Source organism: Nothoprocta perdicaria, unplaced genomic scaffold (assembly GCF_003342845.1).
Source record: "Nothoprocta perdicaria isolate Ctin4 unplaced genomic scaffold, notPer1 scaffold_20, whole genome shotgun sequence".
NCBI lineage: Eukaryota > Metazoa > Chordata > Aves > Tinamiformes > Tinamidae > Nothoprocta > Nothoprocta perdicaria.
Window position 1 is genome coordinate 4,609,279 of NW_020455205.1, and position 21,462 is coordinate 4,630,740.

General features: G+C 49.9%; 1 protein-coding gene across 1 annotated transcript; it reads right to left on the minus strand.

Annotated features, from left to right (window-relative positions):
* Positions 1-3,710: 3,710 nt before the first annotated feature.
* GFI1 (growth factor independent 1 transcriptional repressor) lies at positions 3,711-12,914 on the minus strand. The gene is made up of 6 exons (XM_026037890.1): positions 12,800-12,914; positions 12,543-12,722; positions 7,668-8,083; positions 7,438-7,575; positions 5,922-6,087; positions 3,711-3,889 (listed from the first exon to the last, which is right to left on the minus strand). The coding sequence occupies exons 1-6, from the start codon at positions 12,912-12,914 to the stop codon at positions 3,711-3,713; spliced, it is 1,194 nt and encodes a 397-aa protein (XP_025893675.1).
* Positions 12,915-21,462: the final 8,548 nt, after the last annotated feature.

The following is a 21,462-nucleotide window of genomic DNA, read 5'->3' on the forward strand; positions in this document are numbered from 1 at the left end:
CTCCCTCCCCGGCAACTGCAACTAAAGTTTTACTTGAGGAAGGAGCAAGACCTGTCAGAGACGGTCGCTCGCTTGTGTTGCAATGTCCAATCTGAGTGTCACTGTCTGCTTTTGGAAACTGCCCGGAGAGAAAGCACAGATGATGTGTGCATGTTTTAATGTTAAGCATCTCTGCTGATTGTACAGGCGGACCCTGGTAAGCTGCTCTGTTTCTGCCTCCTGCATTAACTCGGCCTGCTAACTGATTTGGATGGAACATTTTAACTCCAATTAACACCTTTGCTTTCTGGGCAAGCACGACCACGTCTCAGGGTCAATTCACAAGTTCAGTTACTTACCAGAAGAAATACTTCTATAATATCTAGACAGGACAGACTTTATTTATTTATTTTTAACCCACTTGTTCCATCCCTGTCTTTTAAATCAATCAGATAAATTCACCTTGTTTTTCAATGCCCTGAATCCTGATAGCTCTGCACACTCGATAGGTAATTTAATCATGGCTGGTGTGGATGAACACAAGCTCAAATTAGCTCCTGAAGGGCTTAGTCGTCTTTTCGGTGGCTCTGCCTTTCCGCCTTTATGCGGGAACTGAGCTTCACCAACTGGCTAGCTAGAGGCACTATTAAAAATTTAGGGACACAGACAAAGGTGCGCTCGGCGTCTCCCCTTTCCCTTTCTACTGTTACGTGGCAGACAAAAGGTGCGGGCGCCGCTCCATGAATAATGAGTCACGCAATATGCATGATGCATTTTTAATTGCACAAAGCAATAACACCAGGAAAGATATTTCCAATCTTCAGGCTTGGGCTCTACGCTCTCAGTAGCCTGTTCTGATTCTCCCCAGATAGATCAGATAGATTTATTTTTCCTCCCGCTCACACCAAATGTCTGACCTTGAAGCTGGGACTTCTCCCTGAACTCGGCCGCACTTTTCCCCAGCAAGGGGCCAGCCTCACATACACAACAGGCAGACAGACAGACAGACAAATGGGCATCAACCAGGACAGGGAAGCCAAGACCAACACAGTTCCTTCCTAGAGCGGGTTTTTTTTGTGGGGATTTGGGCCTTAGTAACAGCCCAAGGAACACAGGGGCCCAGAGGCTTAAGAACAAGCGACTTGGGGGCGAGGGGGACAACCACACACTTGGCCACCATGTTCTAAAGCGGTAGCTGAGGCCCCTCAGGCCCCCAGCCTGGCACCTACCTGCAGTGGGGTGGCTGCGCCTGACAGGAACCCCCTGCCCAGACAGACCCCAGTGCCGCTGCCAGCCCACAGCCTACTTGCTTCAGCCACAGCTTTCCCATGGAATATGTCTAAAACATCTCCTTGGCAGCAGCCAGGCCTACCTGCAACACTCACTTGCTCCTCAGCAGGCAGCTACTCCAGCACTGACTCCACCAGCCCTCCCCAATTACCCACATAGCTCCTCGTGCTGCCAGGTGCTAATTAACCCCGCAGGACGGGGCAGATCTCCTCACGCTGACTACTCAGCCCCACAAACTGCTGAGATTTTGCGCCACTGTTCTGTTTGTCACAAGCCCAGTCTCCAGAGCCCTGGGCTGAGCAGCAGTACAGCTGGGGTTCAGTCAGCCACCCGCAACAGTGCTGGTCACTCCTGAGAGACAGAGACGCAGCCAGAACTCCCCAAGGTGCCCAAAAGCAGAACTACTGGGAGGTGACACATGGACACACCAGCCCTCATAGCCCAGCTCCAGCATAGGGCTCTTACCCCTGGAGTTGCTCAGGATGTTCCATGTGCTTATATGAAGTGTTAAAATACTGATGGGGTTTGAGAGAGGGAGAGAGGAAGGTTTAGGCAGTGGCAACCACAACCTGCTCGTTGGAGCACTTGCCTGCAGTCCAGGCACTGCCTAGCACAAGTTTGTATGGCACATAAAAGCATGGGCCATGCTGGAGGCAGAGCGGGGGCCATGTGGGCACGCGGGGCCGTGCACGCAGCCCAGCGCCCGGCTGCCAAGCTATGCTGGGCCGGGAGCGGGGCACAGGAGCCCCGCCGTCCTGCTGCCTCGCTGTGCGCGGCCGCCAGCTGGAGCGAGCCTTGCTGCGAGGGCGCGCGGGCCGAGGGCCACGCGGCGAGTCCCAACGGGCCTACGCGCACGCGAGGCACCTGCTGCTCGGGTGGCCATGGCTCCCGGGCGCGCACCTTTCATCTGGCAGGGTGTTGAGCTGCTTCCTGCGCTGAGCACGGCGCCTTGGGCAGGCTCGGTCTCACGCGTATGCTGCTATCCCGCCTCTGAATCCTTTCGGGGTGCTCATCATTGCATTAACGTAATCAATGCATCCAGATACAGCAATCCCCACTCCTCAGAAGCAGCAAGCCTTTCAGCTCAAACCCATGTGAGTCAGACACGTAAACGTGACATTCGTGCTCTGTAGTCGCCAGAGCCCTTGTGGGAGCTGCGCTTTGCCTGACCCCACCTTGGGTACTGCAGCTGTAGGGCTCTAAAGGCTCGGGTTTGCAGAGGCACATTGAAGTTACATATTAAACAAAAATCACACTGGGTGATCCTCAATACTTTATTAATTTAAAACATTATTCCAATAAATATGTACCAATAAACATAAGACACTCCATAAAATCTAAATAAGGACATTTACAAACATGTCAACAAAGTAAAAACAGCATTTTTTTTTTTTACTGAGGTACATGCAGGGTCATTTAAGGCAAATTCAGTTGATTATACTTTTATAATGATTCCTGCCCACCTCAGATGAGTTTCCCTTTAAAAAATAAAAAACAAAAACAAATATACAAATAAGCCTATTGGGTAGCTATTTCCCAGTTACTTATAACAAGCTCAGAGTGTGGAAGCCAATGGTCATCCTAGACAGGCAGTCTGTGCCTCCCTGTGCTCCCGCTCTCCTCAGCCAGGAGAGGTGGTTGTTGGATGCGTTTCTAGTTATAAGGCATAACTCTGTGCTCCAGCTTACCCAGTCAAGTCTTTCACAAACTTCTCTTTTCCCAGTGGATGGAGCAACAAGCGATTCCCCCATGCCTCAAAACTACCCTCACACATCCAGGCCTTGCATAGACAGAAAGCAAGAAACTGCTCTGGAAGGATCAAAGGGCCTTCCTCTGTCAGTGCAAATCCTGATTTATGCCAGAGTAAGTGAGAGCAGGATCAGGCCCAAGTTGGTCTCTTGGCTTGATAAGCAATATGATACCAAGCTGCACAGTTCAATCTCTATTCCAGGTCTTCCTGACAGGAAACCAAGAGGGAAACCCTTGGGCACTGACCCTCAGTGAAGGCAAGCACTCCATACACCCTCACTGAATGCTGGGCAACTCTCATGTAAACACTGTACTGTTACACCCATGTTTCCCTGCAAGGTAATTCGAGATTCCAAACACTTGAGGGGTTTCATATTGGCCATGGGTGAAAGACTTTCCAGCTCACATGTATTTTGTAGCTTATCCATATTTGGAGTATCAGACTTCATGTTTCGAAGTTTTATTTTCCAGTGTTATTTCAAAAAGAGAGAAGACGAGAGAGAGAAACCCCAACCTTAAATTCCGTTTTCACAGTCATTCAGGTTGAGCTTTCAATCTTCTCTTCTCTCTGAAGTCCTGGTCAGAAAGGCAATGCCAGGGTCCGTGCTACAGACAGGGCTCAGGCTGAGCGGGGAAGCCAAGGGAGTCTGTTCTCATAGTGTTGTAGGTGCTTTCCGGATTGCAGCTGGGACTCATTTCAGACCATGCTGGGTCTCCCGATGTCTCCGTAAATCCACCTTTCTTTGGAAGCCTTTGCCACACAGATCACAGCCAAAGGGCTTGAAGCCTGTGTGCTTCCGACTGTGGGTGATGAGGTTGGAGCTCTGACTGAAAGCTTTTCCACATACCTGACACTTGTGGGGCTTCTCACCTGCAGGGAGAAGATGGGGGGCAGCAGAGAGTGTTAAGACAGCAACAGGCTGCCTAGATGCACAGAACAAACAGGAAATGCACTCCGGGCCACAGAGCTAAGCAGAATGATTCCTCTGTAATCACCGGGCAAGTCACTCTTACTAAAAACATGCAGTGGGGAGCCCCAAAGCCAAAGCTGGGCCTGCTCTGCAGCTGAGCAGCCCTGCGCCTGGCAGCACCAGCACTGTCCTAGTCTGGTTCCGAAGCGACCTGAAGCGCAGAGCACTCACAAGACACACGTGAACACGTGTTCTCAGCCCCATGGGCTCTGTGTAGTTTACACTGGTTTTGTGTCCTAGGCTTTGGAAAGACCCCATGGTGATGCCTGACATTTTTATGGCATCATCATGGGGGTAGGTGGGTCAGACAGATGGCGGTTGTTAAGCTGGACCCACTGAGCTGTGGCCTGTCCCCAAGGGAAGTAAGAGGTCCCTTGAGTGAACGATGAGGGGCAGGATTCACCTAGAGATCCACTCTTCTTTCTATTCCCCAGCCCGAGCCAGCCCTGAAATCCTGTAGACAGATAAAGTTAACAGGATGAAATCCAACTTCGAACTTCTACAGAGCGGTCAGCGGCAAAACACCCTGGCATCTCTGGGGGCAGATCTTCATGCATTTTCACACTGTTTATTACCAAATAACGGATAAAGAACCACAGAACACGTGTGTCTTTCCAAGCTTGATTTCAGAGTGGCTTTGCACCTGCAGAGCCCACTGACTTCAGCTGGAACAACAAACACTCTGTGCATTTGAAAATCATGTTTTTTTAAACATAAGATAACACAAAATGTGCTGGAGGCTCAATCTGCAAGAATATGTTGCATTTGAAAGGGATTTCTGATTCAGTTAAGGACCTGGTTTTGTATTAGATGTATAAAAGTCCAGGGTCAGCTTCTGATCTTACACCAAAATAACTTGTGTCTAATTCAGAAATTGGCTGAAATTTTACTTCATTAAGCCTCATCTGAACAAGTTACCAGGCAAGTACTTTTTGTTTTACTTTCTAAATAGCTCAGTATCATCCGTCAAACATACACGGGAGAACCTTTATGTTACACTTATTTTTCACTGCTTATGATCTAGAAAAATCAAATACTTAACTTATGATGCTGTCATTCTTATGTATTGGTTATTTTGAACTTGTCCCTTAATATCTGCCACTGGTCACTGCCAGGAAACCTAATTTTGGTCACCTAAAGCCTGGCTTTGACCAGTAGAGTTACTATTTTATGCCTACAAATGTTTCTGCATCTCACACAGGTTGTGCATTTCTCATTACTTTTAAAAGTCAATAGTGCTGGTTTGAAAGGCAAGATTTACTTATAAAGATCTCTGATAAACCTGCTTTCTCACTGAACAGCATTTCGAAAACAATTTCCTTCAGTGATTCACCTGCACTTTATTAGATTTCATGTTTATTGCTGACAACGAAACTTGATAACTCTGCACGTCTCCTTTCATTCTGTATCAAACTGCAGCCATTTGCTTGGAAGGTCCGGGTGGAAGCACCAGACAATCAATCTCTGAACAAATATTTAGACTAAGAGTCGGACCCTGGGCCCTCCAGTTTAGTGTTTGATCTAGAGGAGGAGACTCCTGTGGCTCCTATTGTAAACTGGCAGGGACAGCAAAAGGAGATGCTGCACTCAAATTCACCTGTCATTTCCAGGTACAATCAAGGCCACATGAATAAAATACTCTAGAATGGTCCTGCAGAAAAGCCCTTTGAATAAACAATGGTGGATCCTATTAAGGAAACACTGATTGGATTGCGAAGATTTAGGTTATTTAGCACCTGTGGTTCATGAAACCACATTCAAATCACCCTCCTTTGCACAAGCAGAGCTCAGATAGCACAAACTGCAGCAAGGTGGTGAGAGGCACAGGGGGATGTGCACACTGTCCCGGCCGAGGATGAAGGGACTGCAAGAGAGACCTCCCCAGGGAGCAGCCCTGCCGCCGCAGCCAAGCCCCAGCACCTGCAGACTGACCTGTGTGAATGAAAGTGTGCTTCTTCATATCGGATTTCTGGTGGAAACGCTTCCCACAGTACTGACAGGGATATGGCCGGGTGTCCGAGTGGATGAGGAGGTGGGTGGACAGAGTGGAAGATCTCTTAAAACTCTTGCCACAAATCTTGCAATCAAAGCTGCGTTCCTGCAGAGAGGAGCCCAAACACACGCACGTTACGCCACATCAGAGATGCCACCACAGCAAACCACCCATCGCTGTTGTAGGAAGCACTTTTTTCTCTCCAGAGAGAGCCCCTAACCTGAGGAGACACTGAGTCTGGCATAACGCTGTGACATGGTAGAAAAGCCAGGGCACCCTCTCCCAATGCTGGGCTCCGCTCCCCACGGAGACTGACAGACCGGGTGGAATAGCCCCGACCAGGCAGAGCTGCCTGCGCCCTTCAACAGGGGCTTGGAACAATATCACTGTTTTGGGAACCCCAGAGCCACAGCTTAAAGCATACAAGAAAAAAAAATATTGACAAATCAAACTGAATGCATTAAGAGTTTCCCTTCACACACACTCCTTTCCTCATCACTGTCTTCCACCATAACTCACCTTTTCCTTCCATCCTTTAAATCCCATCCCACCTTCCTCCTCCTGCTGTGCTTTCAGGCAAATCATCTTCCTTGGCTTTTTATGCACACTCCCTTTTACGTTCTCCTCTCCATAGCTTTAATATGCAGTGCTGCTCTTTTCACCACTATTTAATAGGTGATATTTCCCCTCACTATGTGCTCTGCCATTGCACATTCATGCCCTTGTAAATAAAACAGTTATCAAGCAAACATCATGGTAACTCTATCCTCCCAAGGCCAATCTGAGGAAGGAAGATTTGCCAGGCCAAGTGGGTGGGTGAAGGGGAAATATGGCACAATATCAGCAGGTGGAAAATGTTACAAATCCTCCTACCAAATTTAACTACCATATTCTTTTGGTGTGTGACTCAGAGCGTGTCGAGACGGGTGAAGTCTGTGCTCTGTACCTGCCTGGGCGTTCAGATGTTCCCTGCATAGACACAGTCACTACAAACAAGCGAAGAGTCACCTCTTGGGGGGCAGGGGGAGGAGAAGGACTGAGGAGAGCTGGCTCAAAGCAAAGCACAGTGCGCTGTTTCGGTCATTAAAAAGTCCACATCTACAATTTTCACATCTACACACAGTCCTCACCACAATTTCCAGCCCTGACAGTAAAATTTTATTATTTATTATCTGTTACCTCTAGAGCGCCAAAAGTGCCCATTGCATAATACAGACATGTGCAATGCCTGGGCAGTGGAAGCAAAGCCCATGATATTTAATTTGTTGCTCACTATTGCCCAGCCTCTCCGCTGCCTGCCACCATGTTCCTTCCCCACGGCTGCCGCTGCGGCCCTGCAATGCTTTCCTCCTCTCCTTGGTTTTGTGCCCGTCCGGTGCCCTGTGACTGCCCTCGAGGTCCTGGGGCGGCAGCGTGGCCCCGTGCCCCTCACCCTGGCAGTCTGCCCCAGCTCACCTGTGAGTGCACTGCCTTGTGCTGCTCCAGGCTGACGGCGTGGCCGAAGGTCTTGCCACACATGTCACAGGCAAAGGGCCTCGTGCCGCTGTGTGAGCGGCGCACATGCACTTCAAGGCCATGTGGAGTGGAGAAGACCTGAGGGAAGAGAGCGCACACGGGTCAGGCTGGCCAGGTAAAGGAGCGCGTGGGGAAGAGCCGCGCCGGGTGCAGCGAAAGGCAGCCGGTACCTTGCTGCACTTGACACATTTGTACGAGCCAGTGCTGAGCAGCAGCGGGCGGCACAGCAGATCTGACTCCACTTTGATGCCCCCCGGCCCCTTCTCTTGCTGCAGTCCGGGCTGCGAGTCCGCATAGAGTCCGGGTGCTGCTGCCGGAGGCCTCTCAAAAAGGCCGGGGCCCGGGGAGCCGAAGTCGCCATAGAGTCCGAGGGAGGCGCTGCACTCGGCGCCGTAGAGGGCGGGCTCGGCGCCCCGCTCGCAGAAGAGCCCCAGCGCCGAGCGCCGCTCCAGCGCCGGGCAGGGCCGGTAGCTTTGCACGAGGTGCCGCAGGTCGGAGCCGCCCAGGCTGCTCCAGGCGTATGGCTTGAAGGGTACCGAGAAGGGGGGCGCTTCGTCCAGCGACGGGCACACGGATCGCTCCGAGGCTGTGGGAAAACACGGGAATCAGTGGGAGCTGTGCAGTGCACGGGTGCATCACGGGCCCGAGCCAGCCCTGCACTCCGACCTGAGCACATGCTGCCCCAGGCAGATTATTAAACACAGCCACCAATTTTGTCTGCATCCATTTTGGTTGCCAAGTTGAGGGAACACTGATCTCACTGCCGAGATCATGAACAACTTAGTCTCAGCCTCCCCTGCTTTTACCTGCAACTTCTCAGAGAAGCTTACCTGGAATACCCCGAGATGGGCATCAACACTGATGGTCCAAGTGTTTAAACTGAGATGCAGGTTCCACCCATCCATACCGTACAAACAACATTACAAAGGTGCCAGGAGGAGTAAGGGTGCTGAGATTTACCCTTTCAAAAGAACTTAAAGCTGCTTGTTGCACAACTTAATGCCCAAATCTAGCCTCTGGACTTGGTGCCACAACTGTCCGTAATTATACTACAGCATTACCAACACAGGGAGCAGCTTTCAAGGTGTTTGGATTCCATTCCTCACTTCTCAGCAAAAAAAAAAAAGAAAGAAAGAAAAAAGAAAATCAGGCCTTATCCGAAAGAGAATTCTATTTGTTCCAGATTCCTCTGAGCTTCCCTAAAAATAAAAGAAGCTGAGCGCACCCAAAATACTGAACTTCAGAAAAACATCATGAAAGTCATTGCTAAAGGCTACATTGGAAATCAAAGACACAAAAGGCTTCCCCTGCCAGTCATAACCAAAGTGAGCTCCCACTAGGACATGCCACGAGCTGCTCAGACGGTTTCAGCTGGCTCTAACCACAGTCTCCCTTGGCAAGGGCATCCAACAGATATGGTGGGCACCACAAAAGGAATCGCACTTGGAAGGCCCTTAGCAGGAGATGGAGGCAATGGCAGGAACACAGGGTCCCAAGGCACAAATGCTCAGGGAGCCATGCATGGAGAAAACAGAGCTGTGCTGGCAACAGGAGGTATGAGATCCCAACCACTTCTGCCAGAGACTCTGATTAGCACTTGAGGTGCTCTGCTTTCCCCCATCATCACACTGAGCAGCAGCATGGAGAGAGTCAAATGTCTCTACCAGACAAATATGTTAGTTTTAGTTAGAATGAAATAACTGCTTAACTGCTGATGCCCTTCACAGAGGTACTGGTCTCCCTTACAACTTAGGCCACCTTACTCACAAACTCCCTACTTTGGTCAACCTCCCTTACTCCAAACTTGCACACCTACAACTGCTCTCTTGGCTTTCCTCATTCCTGCTCAGCTTCACGTTCTTCCTCAGCCCTCAGTGCAACAAGATAACCAGGGATGGGAGAGGGAGGGAAGCACAATGTGTTAGGTCACTGCTCTGGAGAGGCAGATGGTCACTGAGGTATCAGGGAGAGAGTGGAAAGCGACGTGAAAATGAAGCACTGAGTGACTTGGCTGTTCTCTATATTTTCCATAGTTTCAGATCTTAACAGAATCTTAAACTCTTCTATTGAAATCAGTAGTCCTTCGGATGGAAATATATGCGCACATACCAACTGGGACATCTGAACAGGGCGATGAAATCAAATTAGCTGACATGGTGCTGAGCATGATTTTTCCTGTTCTGCACTGACTGCAAAGTTGTGGTCAACGTCACATCATCTATCTTGTGTCTTTGCAACCAGTTTCAGAGTTGCCATCTCTCACGATTTTATCGCAAGACTCGGAACTATCTTAAAGCCCCAGGTCTTGAAACTGTACAATTTCATCAGGCCCTTGGCTCTTTGTTTGCTTCTTCTTGTAGCTATATTTTCATCCCGAAAGCAGCTTCTAGCCCAGAAAGTGGAACCCTCAATATTCCAGTACGAGAGTTAAAAGATCCATGAGGTATTAGTTACAGTCTTGATTTCTAAGTCGGTTGAGGGAGAAGGAAGGGGAGGCTGACCTGATTTCTGAGCCCTTGGAACTGGCAGCACTGGCCACACTAACTCCCTGCGCCTCGGATCGGCTTGCGCGCGTTGAGCCGGCCCGCGCTCCGGAGCCCTCGCGAGGCGAGCACGCACGCTGCGCTTCCCAAGGGCGCTCCAGCCTCCCTGTGCTGTGTCCAGCGCAAAGGGGAATTTCAAACCCCACCTTCCCATTCTGCTGGGCGCGAGACACTCCTGCAGCGCCCAGTCCTCAGGGGGGTAGACAGGGAGAGAGAGTCAACTCGTCCCCAACACTTCTTAGCAAGTCTGCATAGCCCTTACACAGATTATGGTGGGAGAAGAAACATCACTGCTCTTTCCTGAAGGCAAGACAGGCTCAACTCAAACTAAAAATCAGAACAGACTGGTACAAACACCAGAAAAAGATTTAGGTGTCTTCCTCCACAGACATACCACAAAACACAATGCTCCCTGCACAGCAACTCCGTTATACCCAGCAAAAGGCTTCTTACAGCACTGCAGCACTGATGGACTCAGGAGATCCTAGCATACTGCTGCACAGCGCTATTAAGGCTCCTACGTATAAGCAAATGTGTGTGATTACAGACGTGCATAAAAGGTGAGGTTAAATGCCAAAGCACTTTGCACTGATGAAGTGCACAAAGTGTGCAGGGTGTAAATGACGTTAAGACGCTGCAGAGCCCGTGCGTGTGCCCCCCGCTCGGCACTGCGCCCACCCGCAGCCCCGGCATCTGGCTTTCCAGAAGTGGAAAGGGCACAGGCTGCACGGCAGGGTGACGGGGCTCTAAGTACTGTTAGCTTCATCTACCCTCTCTGAACGTGATTTAGAAACACTATTTCTCATCTGCCCTTACTGATGCAGCACAGAAATTGCGCTCCACCCAGACACATAACCATAAAAAGCCAGGGTCTCACCCGGGCACCTTGCTGAAGTGACCAAGGCACAGATTCCAGCTTCACACTGAATGTGGCAAGGCAGCGGGACGGCAGGGGCTGGGGGGAGCTGTGGGAGGGCGCCTGACCCTCTAAGCCCACTGCCACTGCCTTGATGGTCAGTGCAGCGGCACCCTCCGGAGGCGCAGACCTTCCTCTAATGAACCTCTTTCTACAGAGGCTGCGAGCCCCTTCCTACTCGTTTACCCCAGTAAATGGGAGCAGATAGTTTCAGGATCCCTCTCCCTTGGGGAAAAAAAAATGGATCTGGGTACACTGCTCTCATTTTACCAGAATGCCTTCCCCCTGGTAACGTGATGGTTGTCGGGGGCTAATAAACCCCCCCAGCAGTGGGGACGTAGAGCAGAGCAGTCCTGCTAACTACCTGCTCCATTTCTCATCCGTGTCTCCTGGACACCTCCCAAAAACGGTCTCTTTCCACTCCAGAAACTGTAGTAGAAAGGAGCAGTGCAAATTCGTTATATATTGTTACATTTTATGCAGAAATATTAGCAAACCAAAGACGGTTGCATTCTTGCATTTGGTGCCGTCTGTCATTTGCACCGACTGAAACTGTCCCTTGGCTGGTTGCAATGACACAGCTTTGTATTTTGATCGTCCGCTCAAAGGGCTTTCGGGCTTCTAAAGGAGAGAAAGGTCTTTCAAAATGCTAATCCACATCATTACAACAAACCCTTGATATGCAAGGATACTATAAGGACAAAGTAGGAGAATCAGCGGAAGAACAGGACAATGTATTTGTTTGCTGGTGTTCGCTGTCATTTTGCAAAGCCGAGAAAAAAAAATTCCCTTGCTAAGATAGAAATTGCTCTTTTTTTCCAGCTGTCACTTTCTAACCAAGGTAGTAAAATGTTTTGTTTATATATATATATACACACACACATTTTGGTTATAAAACGACAGCGTTGTATTTTTAAACGAGATAAGTATTCACGCCAAACTGGGGACAGCATCTCCCACTGCTCCAACCACATCAAAGGCAGGACGAGGGAGCCAGAGACAGACGCTGCAGCCATAAGTGTGAGTTTCCTGGATTTGGGGTGTTTAAATCTGACCGCCATTATTTTCAAATGGTTTTCACAAATGTCTTTTTAGAAAGGGGAAAAAAAAAAAAAAAAAAAAGTGGGAGAGATTCTTTTTATAGACAAGAGACAAGAAATATCCTGAAAGGGAGTTCGGGAACACATCAAGCAGGTAGAACAAACACACGGTCAGTGCTGTTTACTACAAGTATATAGATAGATGAGGAAATATATTTACTGTCTTATAAAAAAAATAGCCGCTAAACTTCTTGACAGATGGACGCTGTGGGCAAATTCCGGAACATTGAAAACATAATGTAGCCTTAGCAATTAATCGGAAACAACAACAGTAATAACAATAATAATCATGTCCGTTGGCATCACAAGTTTCCTGCAAGCCGCCTGTGCTCCCGGTCGCGGTGCAGACGGGCTGGAAGGGGCGCCCCGAGTGCAGGGGACAGATTCGCGAGCCCGCTGCGTGGGAAAAAGTCAAGCTGTCCCCTGCGCTCCCTCGGACGGGGGCTCCGCGCCGAGCGGGGCAACCGGCGGAGGCCGCGGTCCTACCTGGCGAGGCGGAGGGCGAGGGCGGCCTCCAGAAGTCCTCGAGCTCCGAGGCGCGGTCGCAGACGCTGCCCTCGCAGCTGGGCGCCGACTCGGAGGTGCCATCGGCGGCCTCGGCCAGGTGCGACTCGGGCGAGAAGCGGCCCGGCGGCGGCGCGGCGGCGGCCTCGGGGATGTGGCTGTCTGCGGGGAGCGGGCACGCTGAGCGCGGCCGGGGCCGCCGCACCGCGCCGCGCTGCGCCGCGCCGCGCGCTGCCTACCTGCGCAGATGTGGGCCAGCACGGCGTCCAGCCGCCGGCCGTAGTCCTCGTCGGCGGCGCGGGGCTGGTGGTAGCTGTGCGCCTTCTTGCTCTTCACGAGGAAGGACCTGGGCATGGTGCCGCTGCCTCGGCGGCCGCGCCGCCCGCGCTGCGTCTCCCCGCGCCGCGGCGGCTGCGAGCGAGCGTCACCCGCGAGTGTCCCGCGGGGCGGCGGCGGGGGGGAGGCGACCTGCCGGGGAGGCGCCCAGAGCGCCGCTGAGGGCCGGGGGCGCCGGCCGGGAGGGGCCGCGCGCCCGGGGGGGCGGCGCGACAGGTGGCGACGCGCAGGTGGCTCCGGCCGCCGCCCCGCTCCCCTCACCCCCCCCGCGGCGCGGACGGTGCCGGCCCGACGGCGGCAGCACAGGCAGGGCTCGCGCACCCGCCGCCCCCTCCGCGTGGGCAGCAGCGGCGCCCGCCAAACGGGCGATCCGCTCCCCGGAGCCCCGAGAGGCGGCGAGCGGCGGCAGAGCCGAGGTCGCGGTCACTCCCGCTGCCGCGGGCGCCGTCCCGCAGCCCGAGCGCAACGGAACCCGCGGCGGGGGGAAACGCGGGGGGCGCGCGCGGAGAGCTGCCGAGGCTGCCCTGCCTGCCCCGGGGCGACAGCCTCCCCATTACTTGGCATTTCGGGGAAAAAAATGCGTTTATTGGGGGGATTGTTTCCTTTTACATTTATTTTCCTTTCTCCTCGAGGGGCCTCAGGTTTACGAAAGGACAAATGAGGGGAAGGGGCCGCTCCGCCCCGAGTGGAGCCCGCTCGGCCGGCGCGGCGCGGGGCACGTAGCGGGCCGAGCCCTGAGCGCCGCGCGCCGCCGCGGAGGCGCCGCCCCCGCGCACGGCCGGCAGCGCGGCCGCCCGCGCCCACCTGCGGCTCCCTCCATCCTCGAGCGGGCTCGCGGCGCGGAGACGCGGCGCCCTCCCCGACGGCAACGGCAGCAGGGGCCGTCGGGAGGCTCCCGCGGCGCTGCTGCCGCGTGCTGCCCTCTCGGCGCTTTTCCCTCCAAAAGCCAGAACACGGAGGCACCGCCGCCTCCCCCGCCCCACGGCTGGAGCCTCGCAGGCGGGAGCCGTGGGAAGGCGCCTCCCGCAGCCCACCTGGCCGCCCGCTCCGAGCGCCCCCCCGCCCCGGGCACCTGCCCCGCCCCTCGCGCGCCAACGGCCGCCGCTGAGGGCGCGCGAGGCGGCTGCCGCCCGCAGCGGGGCCGGGCGGCTCTCGGGCGCCCGAAGCGGGTGGCCGTGACCCCGCGCCGCCGCCGCGGAGCTGCCCGAGGGGCGGGAGGAGCTGTGAGGGAAGGGGGCGCCGCCACCGCGGCCCTCCCGCCGGCAGGTGCCCAAGCGAGGGGAGAAAACCAAGAGCGCTTACCCATTGGGAGGGGTGGAAGGCGCGGGGCTGCAGACGGGGCTCGCGCCACAGTCTGCTAGTTTGGGTGACTTTAAATTTAGCCTTTAAGGAGCAATGGTGCTTGAGTTGGCTTTTATTTTTTTTTTCCTCTCTGTCTCTCTCAACTCCTCAGAGCTCGGCCCCCTAAACCACAAATTCCACTTCCTGAGCGTTAGGAGCTTCTGCAATAACAACAACAACAAAAAAAAGCTTTAAAAAGAAAAAAAAAAAGCGCGAAGGCCTCACAAATCAACACGGCTACCCCTTCTCTCTCTTTTTTTCCTTGAATTAAGCCTTCTTACCGTATTCCACCTCACAGGGCTCGCCGAAGTGGCACCGGAGTGTCACTCCAGCCCCGGGCGTTTCGTTTTCTCTGGGGGTTCTGCTCTAGAAATTACATCTATCTGAACTATTCTTGGATCCCCTTCAACTTCCGCAACGAGAACAAGTCACAGATTCAAAACACAGATTGACTCAACGCAGACGGAGGCAGAGGGCCCGGGACGGAGCCGCTCGCCACCCCGAGGCACATCCGTGTCCCCCGCGGCCGCCGCGACGTGCGCGCCGTTATAAGGGGGGCGAGGGCAGCGCCCTAGGCAATGGAGACCTCCCCCAGCCCAGAAATAACTTGTTGTGGAAAACTCTTTCGGGATAAATACGCCCAACAGCGCTGAAAATACACAAAGACCCAAGCCTAGAGGTTTGCTCATTTCCCTTCGGATTTAGGTAATGGTTAAATATGGAAGGGGTAGGCGAGAGTCCCCCCGCCCCGCCTCAGCTGCTCCCGAGGATACCGCAGCGTGCGTGATTCCAAGGCAGCCGCGGGGCAGAGCCCGGCTGCCGCCGCGGGGCTCGCCGTGCGGGACGGCACCGGCCCCGCAGCCGGGCCGCCTGCCCCGCGGGAGGCTCTGCGGGGCCCGGGGCGGCGCGCGGCCGAGCGCGCTCCCGTCTGCGAGCACGAAAGCTTTTATTTCGCTGCCCTCTAGTCCCCCACGCCGAGTTTTCCAGGTCCAGCCTGGGATTCCTGGTGCAGACAGGAAATCCAGCTCAGGTCTGCGGCTCTGGGAGTTTGGGCTGGATATTTCTGAGGTGTTTCTGGGCTTCGTCCAGCCGTTCATTTCCTTTCGATTGTGGAAGGGCCATTGGCTTTGCACGGATCGGAGCGAAGCTTAACGCCGCTTCCCGACCAGAAACGACGGAGAGGCTCAGAGCGCGGCCGCAGCGGGACAGGGCAGTGGGACAGGGCAGGAGCTCTGCCAGCCGCCCCCTCTCGCTGGGCGGGAGCCTCTCTGCACCGAGAAGCGCGCGGGCTCGTCAGCCACCTCGCGTGCGGGAGCCGGGGGCACAACCCCCCAGCCTGACTTCCCAAAATCTAACGAGGCAAGCAAAAAAAAAAAAAGGAAAAAAAAAAAAGGAAAAGAAGTCACACCACCTTTCCAACCTTTTAAATGCTGCTTTAGTAATGACACGAGGGGATGGGGAAGCAAACGCCTGACACAGCACCTTTAACACCTCCATTCGTGCCGGGAAGCTCCCGGTGCTGGGCACAGCAGTTTTGCTCGCGGCGTCTGTGCGCCGCGGTCTCCTCGCCGCGCTTCTGTTCACTGCGAAAATCCTGCACGCCACCGGCTTGCAAAATAAATGCTGGAATCAGTAGAAATAACCCAATTAGCATAAGTCGGTAAAACTCCATGCAAGCGCCTGCGTTGACTCACTGCTTGTGACTTTTAGCAAAGCAGCGTGCCACGGTTCCCTACGACATAAGCTGATACATGCATCAGCCTTTCGGTTGCCTTTTCGACCAGCACTTCGGCAGTGTGCAATGAAAGCAACAGAAAAAAAAAAAAAAAAAACATTACTAGGAATGAGTACTGTGGCCGATAAACCATCATGACGAGAAAACGCACAGCCGAGCTTGCACGTCTATGACGTCTATAAACAGAAGCCAACGCACGCGTTGTTGGCGACTCTAAAGCCGCCGTGCGTGCGGACACCGCTCGCAGCCCTTCCAGGAGCGCGGCGGGAAGGGACCTGGGGCACCGCGTCCCCGGCGCCCCTCTTGGTGGTAGGACGCACCGATTAAGGGCTTTAACGCCCGGAGCCGGGCCCGGCGGCGCCGCGGGGCTGCTCTGCCGCTCGGCACGTGCCCTCGGCGTGGGCGCGAGGCCGGGCGCGGCGGGGGACGGCCCCGCCCCTCCCGCGCGCCGCGGGGAGCCGTTAGGCGGCCGTTAGGCAACCGTTAGGGAGCCGTTACGCCGGCCGTTAGGGCTTGCTGTCTCTGCTGAAGAGGGGACGGAAGGTATTTCAGCGCTGCAGTCCGCGGGCGCGAAGCAGTTTGCACTCCCTCAGTGTTCAGGGCCCCGGGCCCTGTCCCGCGTGGGACCTCGTCACCTGCAGTGGCACTATGGCAGAGGAGATGTAAAAATGGGAGTAAAGAGACTGAGTCTTTAGCCTGGAGTTACTGTGCGACCTGTGTGCAGCAGCTTAGTAATGCTTAAAATGCCCCCCTGTATGCAGTAGTCCTAATTGGTCACAGTGGGAAGAGTGTGAGAATGCTGTTATAAATCCCAAATGGGAAAAAGCCAAGCAGCTGTGAGTTTGCAGAAAGTGGAATTCATGTGGAGTGTAAGTAATGAGGCAGGGAAGAGAGACTTTTAACAGAGCTACTAGAACAGGCCCTCCCAAAGCATCTGTAATATTCCAAGTTAAAACATCGAAGCTTGCTAAGACATATCTGCGCACAGTGGTAAGTACAGTATTATTAACCCATCGTGACAAAGGAAAATAAACAGAAGGATAGGTTTAATCTAGTGGGGCATCCTGTTAGAGCAAAGTCATATTTACTGCAATAAATGCAGTAAATTTGCTATTTACTGCACTGAGCTGCCTGACATCACTATTAGAGCTAAGAAGATGTCAAATAAGGTAACAGAAGTTATGGGAAACAGATAGGAACTTCATGGTCCAAAGTGATAAAACACTTTGTGATGGAAAGATTTGAGGATCAGCATTTAACAGGCAGGTTATTGGTCTGTAAGGGAAGAGACACTTTTTTTTTTGTGTCTGTGTCGAGAAGAAGTCAGGATTGGGAGCTGGTAGCAAAGAGTGATTCTGCACAGAACTCAGAATAACATGTGCACCTGGGTGTAATAGAGCCCAAGATCACTGCTACCCAGAATACGTTCACTATAAGAAGCTGCTAGAACTAGCACAGTGCATAAATTGGAAAGTGTGACTTTAATTTTATTACAGTTTTCAAAATGTTTAATTATTTTTAAAATTTCTGCTTGCTGCTTCTGTTTTTTTTTTTCTCCTGTCACCCTTTATGATATTTTCTTTATGTTTTGCCTTATGGATGTAAATATGGATATTAAGAATGTGCTGTAAATATGGCAAACTTTAATTAGCAATTTGGATAGTGGGGTTTTTCTTTGTTGTTTGTTTGCTTTTAAACACTGGGAAAAACCCTGTAATGTCATCTGTTTATCTGTTTCTCTCACATCTGTTTAGAAAAACTAGCTGCGACTACTGCAAGCACAAACTGGAGAAAGTTAGCTGGTGTTGAAGACTGGGGTGGAAAGAGGGATTCCAGCTTGGAATGGAAAGGACTAGTCCCAGAACAAGTTGCTTCAGTAAGTTATGGAATTTCGGCTATTTAAAGTGGCCTCCCAGATTTTAGTTCTCAGAGGGGGATTCTGATGTGAACATTATAAATTAGGCACTTTTCTAGAGCACCTATCCACAGCAAAACCCTAGTTTTGACAAGGGCCACAGATAAAACGTAAAATTATATGCTTAGCATGAATGGAAGTTTTAAGATAATGATTCTTAAGAGATCTTATATACTGCTTCAGTTTCTTCACGATCTAGCTGTCTGCCTTTCTGTTAATCAGGGAGATTACTTTTGATTTTATCCTTACTATTGTCACCAAAAGACCAGAAATTACAATTGTTTATGCAAAAGTTACTATCCAGTTCTAAGAGTGCACCTTAGAGCTTTTGTATTTTAGAATCATTAAATGAGTCAACTAGTCAGTATTTATTGCTGGAAATGAATGATGTTAAGCTGTTGTATTTCTGAGCTGACTTATATCCCAGTCAGTTAGTGTCCATATGTGTAAACGTGCATAGGTAAGCATGTTTTCTTCACTCTGAGAATCTTTCAGTGTTTGGTGCTAAGGGCTAATGGATATATTTATTTGACTTTTTTTTTTTATTGCCTTGATTCAGTTCGTTAAAAAAAATGCTCACAGAATTACATAAATTATGTTGTTTTAACAGTTTTTCACAGAATGAACTAGAACTTCAGTAACTAAGTCTAGCAAACAGAATTACAGAGGAGTTAGTAATTAATCCATAACTAAACTTAGGAATGTGATTTCCACTTAGGTAGGAGTAAAATCTATTTCATAGGCTGACATTAGATTTCATTCTCAGAGACTAGCCTAATGACTCTCCCATGAGATTTGCATTGTCCTCTAGTTCCCGTCTTTCCCCTAAATCACTAACTTTTTTTTTTTTTTTTTTCAGTCTCTACAGTTAAAAGGTTTTATCAGGACCTCTTTTCGGAAATGTGAATCCTTTATACAGGTGTATCTTTAGGTCATTCTGTCATAAAACAAATTGTGAGCAGCATGTTTCAAAGTCACTATACTATTCTCTGATAGAAAATAATTTTATTAAACATGCAATCCTCCTTTGCTGCTGTTCCACCAAATGGGTACAGGTATTGCATGAATACAATTTTGCATAACTTGCAGAGTGGTTTTGTTAAATTTATGCAAATTCCTATGTGGATGCTTTTTTTTTTTTTTACTTTTGATCTATTTTCTAGGAACGTATTTTTGTTAGAATAATATATATTCACACTTACATTTGAAGCAATTTGAGTTGGAAGTGATGCTTTGTACATATGTGTATGTGGGGCCTTCATTTTGCCAAAGAACATGAAGGTGAACAGCCAGTAGATTTTAGATGTTTCTAGCCTTCACAGATGTCCTCCTTCCAATAACTAATCATTTTCCAACATTTTCACACATTAGAATCTTCATTAAGGTTTTATTTTGTACAATGAGCAGAATGAAAGGGACTCACAACTATAGCATCATTAATAAAAATCAAAAGTCCTACATTAAGAAGGTCTAATTATAAATTTCATTAGTTCCTAAAATATTCACTCCCTTAGCCTGGGGGAATAATAAAAAAAAAAAGAATATATAGAGGCTTTTCTACCTAGCAATGGAGAGCTTGAATAGTCAGGCTCTTCTACTTTGCAGTGGAAAAAAAAAAATACCAGATTGAGGAAGCAGGAATATTTTCACCACCAAACATAAGTAGCTAGTGTGAAAACCTGATATCCAGCAGGGCATTTCTTTTGCCTACTCACTTACTACCTGTTTTTTTCAGCCCAAGCATTTGCAGATTTAAGCAGCCTACTGTGTTTACATGCTTTTGTTAACTTACACTTTTAACTTTGACATGCATCCTTTTCAGCCTACCTGTAGCACGAAAGCAAGTTTAACAGAATTACGTTTATTAGAAGATCACACATGGTCATGCATTGTGATATAATTAGTATGCTTTATTTATTTACATGAGTAAATATATTACCTGTGCTGTTGACAAATCAGCATCTATTTTGGTGCATATTTGAATCATAATACACATAGGCAAAGCAATTAGTGTCCTCATTGGCAAAATACATAAGAAAGGGGATATTTTGAACAGCCCCAGCTGGGTTGTCTTACAAGGATAACTACCACTATGTACGTAACTCAGCCTTCTGAAATTGTAGCACATCCAGTGATTTACCTTCATCTCTAAGCACAGTTATTTGAACATGGCCTTTTGCTTTTTCCTTGATATTTCTATTTTTGCTAATTTTTCAGTGTCTGTACTATTAGTATAAATAAAAACACAAAAGCTCAGGAAATAACCCTTGCCAACTGATCTTGTTTATTATCGATGGAACAGTAAGGCAGTTATTGCAAAATCATAACACTTCACTGTTCAAACAGACAGGATTTTATGGCTCTCCAACTGAATTTTACTCCTGCCACTTACTATAGGATATTATCTTAAAGAGAGACTTGCAGCTGGTATTGATGACAGGCAACATGACATTGGTCACCTATCATCTTGGGCAATTATCCAGGTGCAAACAGAAGTTATCATAGTGCTCATTTAGGGAGGAGGGATAAGGTAACTGTTATTTGTGAATGAAGAAAAGGGCTTTTGACTTGGTTTTGCATACATTAAATTTCCAACAGCTTTTAGAACTAATGTCAGCTAACTCTCCTCAGAGGTGGCAATTGCCATCAGCTCTGCTAGGAACTTTAGAGGCATAAGTAGGTCCCATGTTCTATTTGCAGAAATAACAAACAAGCCAAGAATTGCAGAAATTGGTAATGAAGTTGCTCTGCACCTGCTTTGAGATTTATAATAGAGAGCACCTAAGCAAATAATGCAGCTGCCAGGTTCAGAACTTTCCCTATCACTGTTATTTATAAACGTCTCTTTAAGTTTTAGGGGCTCTTTGAAAGGAATCATTTAAAATCACTCAGAAGCCAGTGAAATACTGTGAATACTTAAGAGAACTATCAAACATTCAGCAGTATGCAACATTTGCCAGCACTGACTTGTGCATTGCCTACTTTCTTAGTTGAACAGAACAGCTGCAATAGCACTAGTAAAAACGTTTTAAAGATTGTTTAATTATGAAAGGTGGCTACAGTTGCTGACATTTGGAATATTCTTACTCAGAAGGCATCTGAGGTGCTGATGAGTATCCACATGACAACTTTTAGCATATGAAGTAGGGTTGTTGAAGTTAGAACCATGGGAGCATAAACTCAAGATATCTGCCTTCGGGACAGCATTTAATAGAGAAATGCTCAGCAGCTATAGCTCTGTTGAATCATACCTATTTTCTTTTTTTGAAAGGACAGTGCTTATTTTCTAACCACTCTCCACTATAAAACTAAGAAAACCTAAGTATATACTTCTGCTGCAGTGTGCATGCCTGCCTTAGAACTGCAAAGTATAACCCAATAGGGAGTAATTTTTGACCATATTTAACAATGCTCTGGAGTCCAGTGGTGACATGATAACTAAGCCCTGTACCATAAAAGCTATTAAACAGTAAATGGTGCAACCTTGTTAAATCATGAAAAATTTATTATCATTACATATGTATGAAGTTAAAATATTTCAGTCAATAGTGTCCTAAACAAGCATTTCAGTTAAA